Source organism: Eretmochelys imbricata, chromosome 27 (assembly GCF_965152235.1).
Source record: "Eretmochelys imbricata isolate rEreImb1 chromosome 27, rEreImb1.hap1, whole genome shotgun sequence".
Lineage (NCBI taxonomy): Eukaryota > Metazoa > Chordata > Testudines > Cheloniidae > Eretmochelys > Eretmochelys imbricata.
Window position 1 is genome coordinate 15,235,841 of NC_135598.1, and position 15,339 is coordinate 15,251,179.

Below are 15,339 nucleotides of genomic sequence, written 5' to 3' on the forward strand. Positions count from 1 at the left end.
GCACAGCTCTGCAGAGCTGTCCAGGGAAACTGCCCTGCAAAATTTTCCAGGCTTGCAGGCCATTGGCTGACTCCACCTTAGCTATATAAAAGGAGCCACTGCCAAATGCCTGATGACCCACCCTTTTTGAAATGATTAAAATAGTTCGAGTGGAGGGGAGGCGATGGCTTTCGCATGCGAGCCCAGGCACGGCTCACGGAGGAATGTGAAGCTCCAGAGCTCCCAACAGCCTCTTCTGTGCCATACGTTCAAAGGCATTCTGTGCAAAACTGCAAGGAATCTGGGCGAGAGGAAAAACCAGAACTCTGCTGGAAGCTGCCTGGGAAGCTGCGAGACAGAAACAAGCCCCTTCTGGGCACAGCTGTGTACATGAAAGGACGGCTGAAACAACTGCACATAGAAGCAAGAAACTCAGCTGGAACGTTCAAACCCCTCTGCCTCCCGTTAGTATTGCTTTGCAGCTATGTGTCAGGCGGGTTGTCGATATTTTAAAGAGAGGCTTATACTCCCTATTGACTAGCTGTGGCATGTCCCTTTGGATCATTCATGAGACATAATTGCACACACCTGTCTATGTATATTTACATACATGTGGGGGGGGACACATGCAAGTGCATATGTGAGATTGGTGTTGACGTGTCACTTCTGTGTTTGTGCTCATATCTGTATGCAGATTTAAATAAAAGGAGCAAATCTAAACCCAAGAGCATGCAGATATATGGCCGGGCACTCCCACTGGAGAGCACCCAGCTCAGCTCTGCAGGCCCCTATTCATCAACGGGCTCGAGTTACTAGCTTTCTAAGCGTAGCACAGGCTCTCAGCACACGCCAGGGTACACGTGCCGAAAGCACTGCCCAAAGGGAAGATAGTGCATTCCACACTGCTGATTACTAGTGGTAATGATGAATTACATCACGCAGGTATCATGCTCATTGCTGGGCTGAAGACAGAGGAGGAGCAGCCCCTGTCCTGAGGAGCTTTCGAGTTAAATAGTAATCGAAAACGGTTCACAGGCCTGTTTATTGCCTTGGCTTTTGTTTATGGCCATAGGATCATCTGCAAGATCGCTGGGGTAGAATGTTTGAGAACAGGGGTTGAAGCATGCCCGCTACCGGCCAAGAGGCTGATGCGAAGGAGGAAGGCTTAAGACGTACATGGATGACTCCCAGCTGAGACCAGCTCACCATTGGTCCTGCTGGCTCAGCCAAAGGGAAGCAACCCCCAACAGCAACAACCCAAGTGCTTGGCCAGGAGGAGCTGGTTTTAGGCTCAGCTGGAAGAGCTGCTGCCAGACCTCGAGGGTCACAGCTGGAGTCTCACCGAGGGTCTTGGACTATCGGGACGCGCTCTCAGCTTCTCTCATCACAGGAGAGGGGATCCTGCAGCTGGGGGTCAGCCCTGTATCTGGCCACAGGTTGGCAAACAAGACGGGCCCCTTACAGTGTTCCAGGCAGTTGATCTCGAACCCACTTTAGGACAGTCTTGGCTGCTACATCATGTACAAGCTGGGGACCCCGCCATCCACAAGGATATCTCCGGCAACTGTCAGCACTTCCCTGCCCCCATGCTCCCAGTCATGTGACAGACTTGCTTGTTAACAGTGCTGGACCCACACCAGGGTATTGATTTAGATTTGGGTGCCCCATCTGAAGCCCACAACACACTTTTTATGTCACAGGTTAACAATAGTGTAATTTGTTATACACTGGCGTTTCTCAGAGCATTGGCTTTTCCCCCCGAGGATTAACCCCCCCACATTTCCAGTGTTTGCAGCTGATGAGCCCGTGCTCCACGCACACGCACTCAGACACACACAGTTAATTTCGGCCCCAACACACTGTGGCTCTGCAGCTGTTATTCACATGAGATCCATTTCAGAGCAGAGCTGCTCTCTAGGATGCTCGGTGTGGTGCCGAACACCCAGCACTGGAAGTCAGCAGAGCTTTGTTCTCTCTCTAGTTCTGCTATTAATTCACGGCGTGACTTTGGCCAAGTGACTTCTCCTTTCTGTGCCTCAGTTTTCCTGTCTGTAATAAGGGAATAACAATTCTGAACTCAAGGCGGGTTTAACTTGTAAAGCTGGGTGGAAGGCTCTCAAGAAGATAAAGGTACAGGTCTATATTTTTGGTCTGGCTGTTTTCTAGAACAGGCTAAGTGGGCTGTTCTAAACTCGCTCTGCACAGAGCTGTCACGCCCTGATGAGCTGAAATGTGATGAATGGCTGCCTGGAACACAGGTATGTCCCACTTCCTCTCAGAGGGACGTACCTGGATGGCCCAATAGGTGGCAACCTGAGTCTTCCCCTTATGGACCTGAATGTAATTTGTTCTTTGAAGTTTCCACCTCTCACTGGATTTGACCGATTCTCTCTATAGCCCACTGTTAATTTTATAGCATTGGTGTCTTCTTTGTACAAGACAAGTGGCCGCACAAAAAAACCAATTGCAGTTGGCACATTTGCCCCTCTTTTTGGTAGCTGAAGTAACGAGGCTAAGGACTGAGTGGACAGTGGAGAATAAATTACCCTTTCCTCCCCAGGAGAGCCTCTGGATTAAGTGAGAAGGTAAATTGGCAGGCAGTAACTGGGGGTGGAAGGGACACGGACTTCTGCAGCTGCTCGTGTCTCTGTTGCATGGAAACATGCAGTCCTGTCTCCTGGCCTGCCATCAGCGTGGTGCATTTCAATAGCAAGTTGGTCCATTATAGTATTCAATTCTCCCAGCTCTCTCCATCTTCCCAGGGCAATTGGAGGGATTATGTCAGATACCTCAATAAAAATGAAAACTAGAGTCTTGCCATTGTAATGCTTCTGCCTTTTCTATCAAACGAAGCCCCCAGTCTCATCACGTGCTGTATTGATTAGGTTAGGTTGCTGATGGGCTGAGACTACAGCCCATCATGCTGACCGATATTATCTCATTGTTTCCTCGTGCAGCCATTTGTTGTCTCTTGTTTCACACGTAGATCGGCAGCTCTTTGGGGCAGGAATCAGCTTTTTGTTCTGTTTGTGCAACTCTTAGTACGCTGGGGTCCCGGGCCATGCCTAGGGCTCCTAGGCACTACCATCATTTAAATAATAATTAATAAGAGTATAATTTGTCTCCCCGACACAGAGCTCGGCACCTTGACAGGCTGCCTGGGGAGATGTACAGTTCCGCTTTGCTGTGCACAACCCTGTCAGGCGATTTCAGAAGAGAGGTATTGCTAAAAAGTGAGAAGTGGAGACGCTGCACCGTCCAGGGTGCAACCTGAGGCAAAACAAGGGGCTACAATATACCCAAGGCTCCCCTTCATACAGAGTCAGCTACAAGCACAGGATGACAGGGAAGGACTGATCTGGTATCTGGGCACTGAACTCTAACTAGGGAAGCTGGAGTTTGCTCCAGTATATCTTCCGGGGGTCAGGAAAGCGGCTTCGAGGAGATGATGTGTCCCTCCACAATGTCTATTGAGTTCCACCTCTTTCCGGCCTCCAGTAATATCTGACTTCCCCACAGCTGCCTATACTCCTTTCTACCCCTACTGCTGCAGAGTGTGGCAACTCGCGCTTTCCTCCCCAGAGTGGCTGCATATAAGTAGTGCTGTGCATATTTTGTGAATTGCTTCAGAATGAAGTAAAAAGAACAGGAGGACTCGTGGCACCTTAGAGACTAACCCATTAATTTGAGCATGAGCTTTCCTGAGCTACAGCTCACTTCATCGGATGCATTCAGCTCTCGAAAGCGCATGCTCAAATAAATGGGTTAGTCTCTAAGGTGCCACAAGTCCTCCTGTTCTTTTTGCGAAGACAGACTAACACGGCTGCTCCTCTGAAACCTTTCAGGATGAAGTGTGCACCACTGGAATCAATTACTTTCTATGGCAATTAGCATAAATGACAAGGAATGAACAAAAGCAGGTAAAGAGTCAACAGTTCCATGATTAGCTCTGACATATTTTCCAATTTTCCATAGTGCAAAAGCCCCTCTTTAAACTTAAACTTTTAAACTGGAATAAAGAGCCAATGTTTACCAAAAGACTGTCAATAAGCAGAATATGTACTTAGCAGTTAAGTGTATTTTAACTAAGTTCATTTCATCTGTGGGGCTTGGCTTCCTTCCTAGGAAATCATGTTTCCATTTAACAATCTAATAGCAGAGGAAATTATGAACTCTTACTTGGAGGGAGGTTTCTTGTATGTCAGATTTCCACATTATGCAAATCTCTGTGTGGAGATTAATCTGGCTGTTGCAGGGTGGAATTGCGTCTCCACTGAAACACACTCTCTTTATTGCTTGGATTCAAAGCAACAAGCCTGATTGTCCTCTCACTGTCACCAGTGCGGCTTCATTGACTGCAGCAGAATGACACCTGTTTGATATCACTGTGCGTGGAAAGAGAAGCAGACCTAGAGGGTATGAAGTTGCTGTACTGGGTTTTATTCTTGCATCAGTCAAAGGGGCTAGGGCAGTGGTGGGCAACCTGCGGCCCATCATGGCAATCCGCTGGCGGGCCGCGAGACAGTTTGTTTACATCGACCGTCTGCAGGCACGGCCACCTGCAGCTCAGAAGCCCCCCCGCCCCCCCGCTGTAAAACCCCTGTGTATGTTTGAAATGCCTTTTCCTGATTGCCCGCCTTGGTGAGTACACCTGGCAGCTCTCCCTTGTTGTGTGCAACTGTCCTACCAACGACGCCAATCCCACGCACTAACCACGCTCCTGTCTGGAGTGGACAGGAGGCGTTAGATCTCCTGGGCCTGTGGCAGAGAAGAAGCTTCTTCAGCTATGGACCAGTTGTAGAAAAGTGGACATCTCCAAAAAGCTTGCCCGGGGATGCAGGCAAAGGGGTATGACAAGGATCCACGGCAGTGCTGCATGAAAGTGAAGGAGCTGTGGTGGGCATACCAAAAGGCCAGGAAGGGCAGCAGTCGGTCTGGTGCTGAGCCACAGACCTGCCACGTTTCCAACCAATTGCATGCCATACTTGGCAGAGACCCCCACCAGTAACCTGCCAGCCACTGTGGATGCCTCCGATGAGCCCGAGACAGAGAATCCTGCCATGAACAGTGAGGAGGAGGTGTAAGAAGAGAAGGAGGAGAGACACGTGGCAGGGGTAGGTCCAGCTACGTTACCATACAGGACCTGTGCGAGACTCCACTGCAGCCTAGCCATAAGCCCGTCCCGCCAGCCAAGCATTGCTTGACCATTAACGCATGCCTCTTCCAGCTGGCTGTCTCCTTCTCCTCCATGTACATTTGGTGCCATATCTGTGCAGAACCGCAGAGTACTGCTCCTCATGAACTTTTCAAACAACACACTGGAGTTCTGATACAACGTGATGACAACATGACAAAACCTAAAAGTACTATGACATTTCTAACTTAACACACTAGCTTTTGGCATGATGCAGTGGTGCTGTGAAGATATGTTGTTGTGATGTGGTAATATGTTGGTGCAACGTGATGTGTTGGAGTGATGTATTGTGGTGTGATGTGGTGATACATTGCTGTAACATGATATGTTGGTGTGACATCCTCTTGTGATGCAACGTCACGATATTTTGGTGTAAAATCCTATCATGGGGCGACATGGTGCTAGGTTAGCATGACATCGTATGTTGGTGCGAGGTGGTGCTAGGTTGGTGTGAGGTGGTGCTAGGGTGGTGCGAGGTGGTGCTAGGATGGTGCAAGGTGGTGCTAGGTTGGTGCGAGGTGGCGCTAGGTTGGTGCGAGCTGGCGCTAGGTTGGTGCGACGTTGCACGTGGTGTGAGCTGGCGCTAGGTTGGTGTGATGTCGCACGTTGGTGCGAGGTGGTGCTGGGTTGGTGTGATGTCACACGTTGGTGCGAGGTGGTGCTAGGTTGGTGTGCGGTGGCGCTAGGTTGGCGCGATGTCGCACATTGGTGCGAGGTGGCGCTAGGTTGGCGCAATGTCGCACGTTGGTGCGAGGTGGCGCTAGGTTGGTGTGACGTTGCACGTTGGTGCGAGGTGGCGCTAGGTTGGTGTGAGGTGGTGCTAGGTTGTTGTGAGGTGGCTCTAGGTTGGTGCGAGGTGGTGCTAGGTTGGCGCGAGGTGGTGCTAGGTTGGCGTGACGTTGCACGTTGGTGCGAGGTGGAGCTAGGTTAGTGTGAGGTGGTGCTAGGTTGGCGCGACGTCGCATGTTGGTTTGAGGTTAATGTTGCACGTTGGTGCGAGGTGGTGCTAGGTTGGTGTGAGCTGGTGCTAGGTTGGCGCGAAGTTGTGCTAGGTTGGCGTGAGGTGGCGCTAGGTTGGTGTGATGTCGCACGGTGGTGCGAGGTGGTGCTAGGTTGGTGCGAGGTGGTGCTAGGTTGGCGCGAACTTGTGCTAGGTTGGTGCGAGGTGGCGCTAGGTTTGTGCGAGCTGGCGCTAGGTTGGCGTGACGTTGCACGTTGGTGCGAGGTGGCGCTAGGTTTGCGCGAGCTGGCGCTAGGTTGGCGTGACGTTGCATGTTGGTGCGAGGTGGCGCTAGGTTGGTGTGATGTGGTGCTAGGTTGGTGCGAGGTGGCACTAGGTTGGTGCGATGTCGCATGTTGGTGCGAGGTGGCACTAGGTTGGCGTGACGTTGTACGTTGGTGCGAGGTGGCGCTAGGTTGGTGTGATGTGGTGCTAGGTTGGCGTGACGTTGCACGTTGGTGCGAGGTGGCGCTAGGTTGGTGTGATGTGGTGCTAGGTTGGCGTGACGTTGTACGTTGGTGCGAGGTGGCGCTAGGTTGGTGTGATGTGGTGCTAGGTTGGCGCGAGACGGCGCTAGGTTGGTGCGAGGTGGCACTAGATTGGCGCAACGTCGCATGTTAGTGCGAGGTGGCGCTAGGTTGGTGCGACGTCGCATGTTGCTGCGAGGTGGCACTAGGTTGGCGTGACGTTGTACGTTGGTGCGAGGTGGTGCTAGGTTGGTGTGATGTGGTGCTAGGTTGGCGTGATGTTGCACGTTGGTGCGAGGTGGCGCTAGGTTGGTGTGATGTGGTGCTAGGTTGGCGCGAGGCGGCGCTAGGTTGGTGCGATGTCGCATGTTGGTGCGAGGCGGCGCTGGGTTGGTGCGAGGTGGCTCTAGGTTGGTGCGAGGTGGCGCTAGGTTGGCGTGACATTGCACGTTGGTGCGAGGCGGCGCTAGGTTGGTGCGAGGCGGTGCTAGGTTGGTGCGAGGTGGCGCTAGGTTGGTGCGAGGCGGCACTAGGTTGGTGCGAGGCGGCACTAGGTTGGTGCGAGGTGGCGCTAGGTTGGCGTGACTTTGCACGTTGGTGTGAGCTGGTGCTAGGTTGGTGCAAGGTGGTGCTAGGTTGGAGCGAGGTGGCGCTAGGTTGGCGTGACATTGCATGTTGGTGCAAGGTGGCGCTAGTTTGGTGTGATGTGGTGCTAGGTTGGCGTGACTTTGCACGTTGGTGCGAGGTGGCGCTAGGTTGGTGCGAGGTGGCGCTAGGTTGTCGCGAGGTGGCGCTAGGTTGGCATGACGTTGCACGTTGGTGCGAGGTGGCGCTAGGTTGGTGCGACATCGCATGTTGGTGCGAGGTGGCGCTAGGTTGGCGTGATGTTGCACGTTGGTGTGAGGTGGTGCTAGGTTGGTGCAAGGTGGTGCTAGGTTGGTGTGATGTGGTGCTAGGTTGGCGTGACGTTGCATGTTGGTGCGAGGTGGCGCTAGGTTGGTGTGATTTGGTGCTAGGTTGGCGTGATGTTGCATGTTGGTGTGATGTGGTGCTAGGTTGGTGTGACGTTGCACTTTGGTGCGAGGTGGCGCTAGGTTGGTGCGAGGTGGCGCTAGGTTGGTGTGACGTTGCACGTTGGTACGAGGTGGAGCTGGGTTGGTGTGACATTGCACGTTGGTGCGAGGCGGCGCTAGGCTGGTGCGAGGCGGCGCTAGGTTGGCGTGATGTGGCGCTAGGTTGGCGTGACGTTGCACGTTGGTGCGAGGCGGCACTAGGTTGGTGCGAGGTGGCGCTAGGTTGGTGTGATGTGGCGCTAGGTTGGCATGACGTTGCACGTTGGTGCGAGGTGGCGCTAGGTTGGTGCAAGGTGGTGCTAGGTTGGTGCAAGGCGGCACTAGGTTGGTGTGAGGTGGCGCTAGGTTGGTGTGATGAGGTGCTAGGTTGGCGTGACGTCGCACGTTGGTGCGAGGTGGCACTAGGATGGTGCGAGGTGGCGCTAGGTTGGCGTGACGTTGCACGTTGGTGCGAGGTGGTGCTAGGATGGTGCGAGGTGGCGCTAGGTTGGTGCGAGGCGGCGCTAGGTTGGTGTGATGTGGCGCTAGGTTGGCGCGAGGTGGTGCTAGGTTGGCGTGACGTTGCACGTTGGTGCGAGGTGGCGCTAGGATGGTGCGAGGTGGTGCTAGGTTGGCGTGACGTTGCACTTTGGTGCGAGGCGGCGCTAGGTTGGTGCGAGGTGGCGCTAAGTTGGTGTGATGTGGTGCTAGGTTGGCGTGACGTCGCACGTTGGTGCAAGGCGGCACTATGTTGGTGCGAGGTGGCGCTACGTTGGTGTGATGTGGTGCTAGGTTGGCGTGACGTCGCACGTTGGTGCGAGGCGGCACTAGGTTGGTGCGAGGTGGTGCTAGGTTGGTGCGAGGCGGTGCTAGGTTGGCGTGATGTGGTTCTAGGTTGGTGTGACGTCGCACCTTGGTGCGAGGTGGCACTAGGTTGGTGCGAGGAGGTGCTAGGTTGGCGTGACGTTGCACGTTGGTGCGAGGTGGTGCTAGGATGGTGCGAGGTGGCGCTAGGTTGGTGCGAGGCGGCGCTAGGTTGGTGTGATGTGGCGCTAGGTTGGCGCGAGGTGGTGCTAGGTTGGCGTGACGTTGCACGTTGGTGCGAGGTGGCGCTAGGATGGTGCGAGGTGGTGCTAGGTTGGCGTGACGTTGCACTTTGGTGCGAGGCGGCGCTAGGTTGGTGCGAGGTGGCGCTAAGTTGGTGTGATGTGGTGCTAGGTTGGCGTGACGTCGCACGTTGGTGCAAGGCGGCACTATGTTGGTGCGAGGTGGCGCTACGTTGGTGTGATGTGGTGCTAGGTTGGCGTGACGTCGCACGTTGGTGCGAGGCGGCACTAGGTTGGTGCGAGGTGGTGCTAGGTTGGTGCGAGGCGGTGCTAGGTTGGCGTGATGTGGTTCTAGGTTGGTGTGACGTCGCACCTTGGTGCGAGGTGGCACTAGGTTGGTGCGAGGAGGTGCTAGGTTGGCGTGACATCGCACGTTGGTGCGAGGTGGTGCTAGGTTGGTGCGAGGTGGTGCTAGGTTGGTGTGACGTTGGACGTTGGTGCGAGGTGGCGCTAGGTTGGTGCGAGGCGGTGCTAGGTTGGCGTGACGTCGCACGTTGGTGCGAGGTGGTGCTAGGTTGGTGCGAGGTGGTGCTAGGTTGGTGTGACGTTGCACATTGGTGCGAGGTTGCGCTAGGTTGGTGCGAGGCGGCGCTAGGTTGGCGCGAGGTGGCGCTAGGTTGGTGCGAGGCGGCACTAGGTTGGTGTGAGGTGGCGCTAGGTTGGTGTGATGAGGTGCTAGGTTGGCGTGACGTCGCACGTTGGTGCGAGGCGGCACTAGGTTGGTGCGAGGTGGTGATAGGTTGGTGTGAGGTGGCGCTAGGTTGGCGTGATGTCGCACGTTGGTGCGAGGTGGCACTAGGATGGTGCGAGGTGGCGCTAGGTTGGCGTGACGTTGCACGTTGGTGCGAGGTGGTGCTAGGATGGTGCGAGGTGGCGCTGGGTTGGTGCGAGGCGGCGCTAGGTTGGCGTGACGTTGCACGTTGGTGTGAGGCGGTGCTAGGATGGTGCGAGGTGGCGCTGGGTTGGTGCGAGGCGGCGCTAGGTTGGCGTGACATTGCACGTTGGTGCGAGGCGGTGCTAGGTTGGCGCGAGGTGGCGCTGGGTTGGTGCGAGGCGGCGCTAGGTTGGCGTGACGTTGCACGTTGGTGCGAGGTGGTGCTAGGTTGGTGTGATGTGGTGCTAGGTTGGTGTGATGTTGCACGTTGTTGCGAGGTGGCGCTAGGTTGGCGTGACGTCGCACGTTGGTGTGAGGTGGTGCTAGGTTGGTGCGAGGCGGTGCTAGGTTGGTGTGATGTGGTGCTAGGTTGGTGTGATGTTGCACGTTGGTGCGAGGTGGCGCTAGGTTGGTGTGACGTCGCACGTTGGTGCGAGGTGGCGCTAGGTTGGTGCGAGGTGGCGCTAGGTTGGTGCGAGGTGGTGCTAGGTTGGCGTGACGTTCTACGTTGGTGTGAGGTGGCGCTAGGTTGGCGTGACGTCGCACGTTGGTGTGAGGTGGTGCTAGGTTGGTGCGAGGCGGTGCTAGGTTGGTGTGATGTGGTGCTAGGTTGGTGTGATGTTGCACGTTGGTGCGAGGTGGCGCTAGGTTGGTGCGAGGTGGCGTTAGGTTGGCGTGACGTCGCACGTTGGTGCGAGGTGGTGCTAGGTTGGCGCGAGGTGGCGCTGGGTTGGTGCGAGGTGGTGCTAGGTTGGTGCGAGGTGGCACTAGGTTGGCGTGACGTTGCACGTTGGTGCGAGGCGGTGCTAGGTTGGTGCGAGGTGGCGCTAGGTTGGTGCGAGGTGGCGCTAGGTTGGCGTGACATTGCACGTTGGTGCGAGGTGGTGCTAGGTTGGTGCGAGGCGGTGCTAGGTTGGCGTGACGTTGCACGTTGGTGCGAGGCGGTGCTAGGTTGGTGCGAGGCGGTGCTAGGTTGGCGTGACGTTGCACGTTGGTGCGAGGCGGCGCTAGGTTGGCGTGACGTCGCACGTTGGTGCGAGGTGGTGCTAGGTTGGTGCGAGGTGGTGCTAGGTTGGTGTGACGTTGCACGTTGGTGCGAGGCGGTGCTAGGTTAGTGCGAGGCGGCACTAGGTTGGCGTGACGTCGCACGTTGGTGCGAGGTGGTGCTAGGTTAGTGCGAGGCGGCACTAGGTTGGCGTGACGTCGCACGTTGGTGCGAGGTGGTGCTAGGTTAGTGCGAGGCGGCACTAGGTTGGCGTGACGTCGCACGTTGGTGCGAGGTGGTGAGGCGCTCACGCCCGGCCCTGCCGCGGTGTCGCTCTGGGAGCGGGGCCAGGGCTCCCCCTGCAATAGTTGAGTCCAACCCAGGGAAGGGCACGACCTGCTCTGTCATGACGTCATCCTAGTGCATCAAAACACCACTGCGCTCCATGGCGACATCAGCAGGTTGTGCCGTGATGTCATCGGCTCATGCTGTGACGTCAGGTGTTGGGGCCATGGGGCCGGGCGACGCTTGCCCTCTGCCCCTCCCCCCCCCGCAGCCACGGCCCCTCCCCCCGTTCCGGGCACTTCCGGGCGGAGGGGCCCAGCCGGCCAAAGGGGAACAAGATGGCCGCCGGGCCGTCGCTAGGAGACGCCCTCGCGTGATCCGGCGCTGCGGCGGGGGGGGGGCGACGTTCGCGTGCGCGGTGACGTCAGGGGGGCCGGGGCGGCGCAGGTAAGGCTGCGGCGGCCGCTGCAGGGGCCGGGGTGGGCTGCAGGTAAGGGGGGGGGGGGCGCAGGCTGGGGGCGCCCCCTGGTGGCTGAGCCGGGGGTGGGGGTGGCTGGCGGGCGTCCCGCTCTGCAGGGCGCTTGGGGGGCGGGGTCCCCTCTAGGAGAGGCTACGGGGAGCCCCCAGTTGGGGGGGAGCTCAGCCCTCAGGCTGCCCCCCCCCTTCGTTTCCCGTGTGCCCTGCTGGGGGGGGGGAGGGTCTGCGAATTGCCCTGTGCCTCTCGCTGTCCCCTTGGCCTGGTCTCCTCCGAGCCCCTGCGTCCCTGTCCCTGAAGCGCCCGCCCCTGCACCCCAGGGTGCTGCGCGCTCGGTGCCCGGGCTGGGCATCGGCCACCTGCCCGGCGCCGCTGGTTCCGCCTGCGCTTGCCGGGCTCCCTCTCGGGTGCGCCAGGGTATAGCCTCCCGAACTGTGCCGAATCCTGTGGGCCGCTGGTTCTGCCTGCGCTTGCCGGGCTCCCTCTCGGGTGCGCCAGGGTATAGCCTCCCGAACTGTGCCGAATCCTGTGGGCCGCTGGTTCTGCCTGCGCTTGCCGGGCTCCCTCTTGGGTGCGCCAGGGTGTAGCCTCCCGAACTGTGCCGAATCCTGTGGGCTTCAGCCTGGCGGTTGCACCGTGCTGCTGTGTCTGGTTTTCGCTTCACTTCGCTCTGAATGCATATTTTATCATCCTGGTTTGCCTAAGTGTGTGGGAAGGGATATTTTTCCACTTCAAAGTGGTATATTTTGAATAAACCCAGAAGCAAACAAGCCATCCAGTCGGTTTCAAGGCTCATGGTTCGGTAGATTTCAAAATGGAAATACAGTGTGTGTGTGGATGGATTTTTAATTGCATGTGCATGTTCACACAGCATCTGGGCATAGATACAGTAATTAAAACAACACCTGTGGTCACCCAGACAGAATGTGTCATACCAGCAGCTAAATTCCACTCAGCAATGTGAAGTCAGAAATCAGTGTGGCCAGAACTGAACTAAAGTGTCATTCGTTTCGATTCTGGTCTCAGAGGCTCAGTTAGTTTGAGCTAATAAAAATTCAGGACCACTGATAGTGCCAGCTTCTCTTGTGTGGTATTACTTGTGTTTTAAAACCTGTGTTGAGTGAAGCACTACCCTGCTTGTGATGATAATTTGACAGCCCTCCAGATAGGCTGTAGTTTTAAGGTGGTGCAGGGTGGAAATATAAAATATAGCAGCTGAATGAAGAGAAGAGCAAAAGAATGTGTTCTCTGCCTCAGCAGGGATGCACCATAGCGCAATATGCAGTGTGGTGCATTTTCTGAACTGCACTAGTGTTGTATGATGGCAGTGCTCTTCCCTTCATGGGGGAGCTCTTCCCTGCCAATTCAGGGATGCTGTCAGCTGAAAGTCGACTGCTTCCAAGATGACATTTCAGTAGGCGGCCTTTAGCTACCACGTGAGTTGGTTTGCCTCTGAAAGCATCACTCGAAGTACAAGGCTTAGAGCAGAAAGAGACAGCCCTGGAAGAGCAGAGTTCTTAGGCTGCTGAAGAAGAAAGAATTGTCTGTAGTGTGTTAACTCTCCATGGTGCTTTGCAGACCATGTGATGTGGCAGGGTTCCCCTCCCTGGTACCACGGGGTCAATGAGTAAGATCTGTCGTGATTCACCAAGGTGTTTCCTTAGAAAGTTATGAAATAGTCCTTCTTCAGAAGGTGCCGAAGAACTACTTGACCTCTCAGACATCTTATGAAAGGATCATCACTTCCTCTTGTATTATTTTTAAGTCAAAATATTTGCATGCAGCGTGTAGGGTTATTCCATGGGACTGTGTTTTATACTTTTTCTCCTCTGACTATCGGAGACAAATTGTCCTTTCACAAATGTGCCTGTACAGGGGAGAATGTGGGATTCAGACTCTGCTGTACATTCTCAGGCCTACAACCTTTTTATTTTAGGGTTAAAATTCCACTCCTGGTTTGACTGACACTTGCCTTTCATCATGGGGGAGCTTTTCCGAAGTGAGGAGATGACCCTGGCTCAGCTTTTCCTCCAGTCGGAAGCTGCATACTGTTGTGTCAGCGAGTTAGGAGAGCTTGGGAAGGTTCAGTTTCGTGATGTAAGTGGCTGCTTTCCGGTGTCAGTAAAATGCATCAGATCATTAAGATCCTGGCTGCTGTTTTATATGGTCAAGTGTCATAATTAATCTTTGCTATCTCAGTGCCCACTTGTGCCACAAGCACATATATTCCAGCTAGTTGTTACTTATCCGTAAGGAGGGTCATGCTGCACAGCAATCATATCTGCTATACACTTTCCTTGCATCATTCTTTAAAAACAAACCACCACTCACCAAAAAACCCACACACAACCCTGATAAACTAGTAATCATGATCTTTCACATTTAAACATTCCTAAGGAAATGTGTGTTTCTGTTTGCAGTTGAACCCTGATGTGAATGTGTTCCAGCGTAAATTTGTTAACGAAGTCAGGAGATGTGAGGAGATGGATCGGAAACTCAGTATGTCCTTGCTTTACTTTAATGCATGCCTCTAATTCTATATTAGCTTTAAGGAAAGAAAGCAGCCTAAACTTTTGAAATAATGTGCCATAGCTAAGTGTTGTGTTAGTGGTAAGGTAACATTCGTTTCCCAGTAGGCTAGGCTACTTTTGGAAAGATTTGTTTCATGTGGAGAAGAGAACTTGTGGATCTTTTAAAGCAGCCACATGAGCTGTATTCTGATGGAGTTCTGCTACAGATAGGATGGATGGTTGTGGGGGCGGGATATGCAGCTGCCGGTCAGGTGAGGTGATGGGGAATGTGAAGGTGCAGAGAGACTGATGCTGCAGTTTCTTGCTTTTGTTTCTCATAGTGATTCTTACCCGTGAAACATTTTCTGTCTTTAGGGTTTGTTGAGAAGGAGATTAAAAAAGCGAACATCCCAATCCTGGACACCGGTGAGAACCCAGAGGTGCCTTTCCCACGTGACATGATCGATTTAGAGGTAATAGTGTTTCATTAAGGCTGAACTAGTATCTGAGTCTAGATAGCCGAAGTTGTGCTAATTAGTCTCAATAATTGAGACCTTTGGAATTTAGTAGTAAGAATATACAGGGTCAGATCCCCAGCTGGTTTAATGAACAAAGCTCTATTGTCTTCAGTGTAGCTGCACTGATTTACACCAGCTGAGGATCCAACTTATAAACATTGTGCATAGTTAGCTGTAACTTCAGTGTATGTATGTATAAGATGCAAGTGAATACTTATTTTTAAAAACGAAGGATCAAATTTAGAGTTCATGTAAACTGGTACAACTCTAATTATTAATCTTTATATAGAGTAGCATTATAATAATCTGATGCTAATGTTTTAAGATGCATTGTGAAGAAAACAGGATGCAGGCAGCATCTAGTAATTATGGGTAACCTGAATGCCGTTAGGAAAAGATCTTGCACAGCACACTTTGAACTGTGTGATTAATTAGAGCTAAATTGCATTTATTTTTAGGTTCACTTTACATTTTTTTCCTCTTCTTTTCTTCCCCAGGCAAACTTTGAGAAAATTGAAAATGAGCTTAAAGAGATCAACACAAACCAGGAAGCTCTGAAGAGAAACTTCCTAGAGCTGACAGAATTAAAATTTATACTGCGCAAAACTCAGCAGTTTTTTGATGAGGTCAGACTATCAGGGGGGTTTAGCACTGAATCAGCTGGTGGTTTATTGTCACAAATTGCCATTTTTATTCTCAAGAGTGTTGTCTTTCATTTGCTATTTTAGATGACTGGTTTCTATACTTTTTTTTGGTTTAAGAAACTTTCTCAAATCATTTTCTGTTTTTCATGCAATGCACACACAGCCAATCATGGTTTTACATTTTCTGATTATTTATATTTACTGTGCGTGTTCCCAGTAAAAACATAGAATTAATTGTGTGGAGACAAGT

The 15,339-nt window shown here is 53.5% G+C and overlaps 1 protein-coding gene across 3 annotated transcripts in view; it reads left to right on the forward strand.

The window, feature by feature from the left end:
• Nucleotides 1-11,260: 11,260 nt before the first annotated feature.
• The window catches only part of ATP6V0A1 (ATPase H+ transporting V0 subunit a1), a 47,822-nt gene continuing 43,743 nt past the window's right edge, over nucleotides 11,261-15,339 (forward strand). For 2 of the 3 annotated variants that reach the window (XM_077806025.1, XM_077806027.1), the window contains exons 1-5: nucleotides 11,261-11,389; nucleotides 13,354-13,514; nucleotides 13,838-13,916; nucleotides 14,303-14,400; nucleotides 14,943-15,071. In XM_077806025.1, the coding sequence (XP_077662151.1) occupies nucleotides 13,398-13,514; nucleotides 13,838-13,916; nucleotides 14,303-14,400; nucleotides 14,943-15,071 (423 nt within the window). In that variant the 5' untranslated portion in view covers nucleotides 11,261-11,389; nucleotides 13,354-13,397. Of the gene's footprint in view, nucleotides 11,433-13,353; nucleotides 13,515-13,837; nucleotides 13,917-14,302; nucleotides 14,401-14,942; nucleotides 15,072-15,339 lie in introns of all 3 variants that reach the window. The other variant, XM_077806026.1, reaches the window with a different exon arrangement.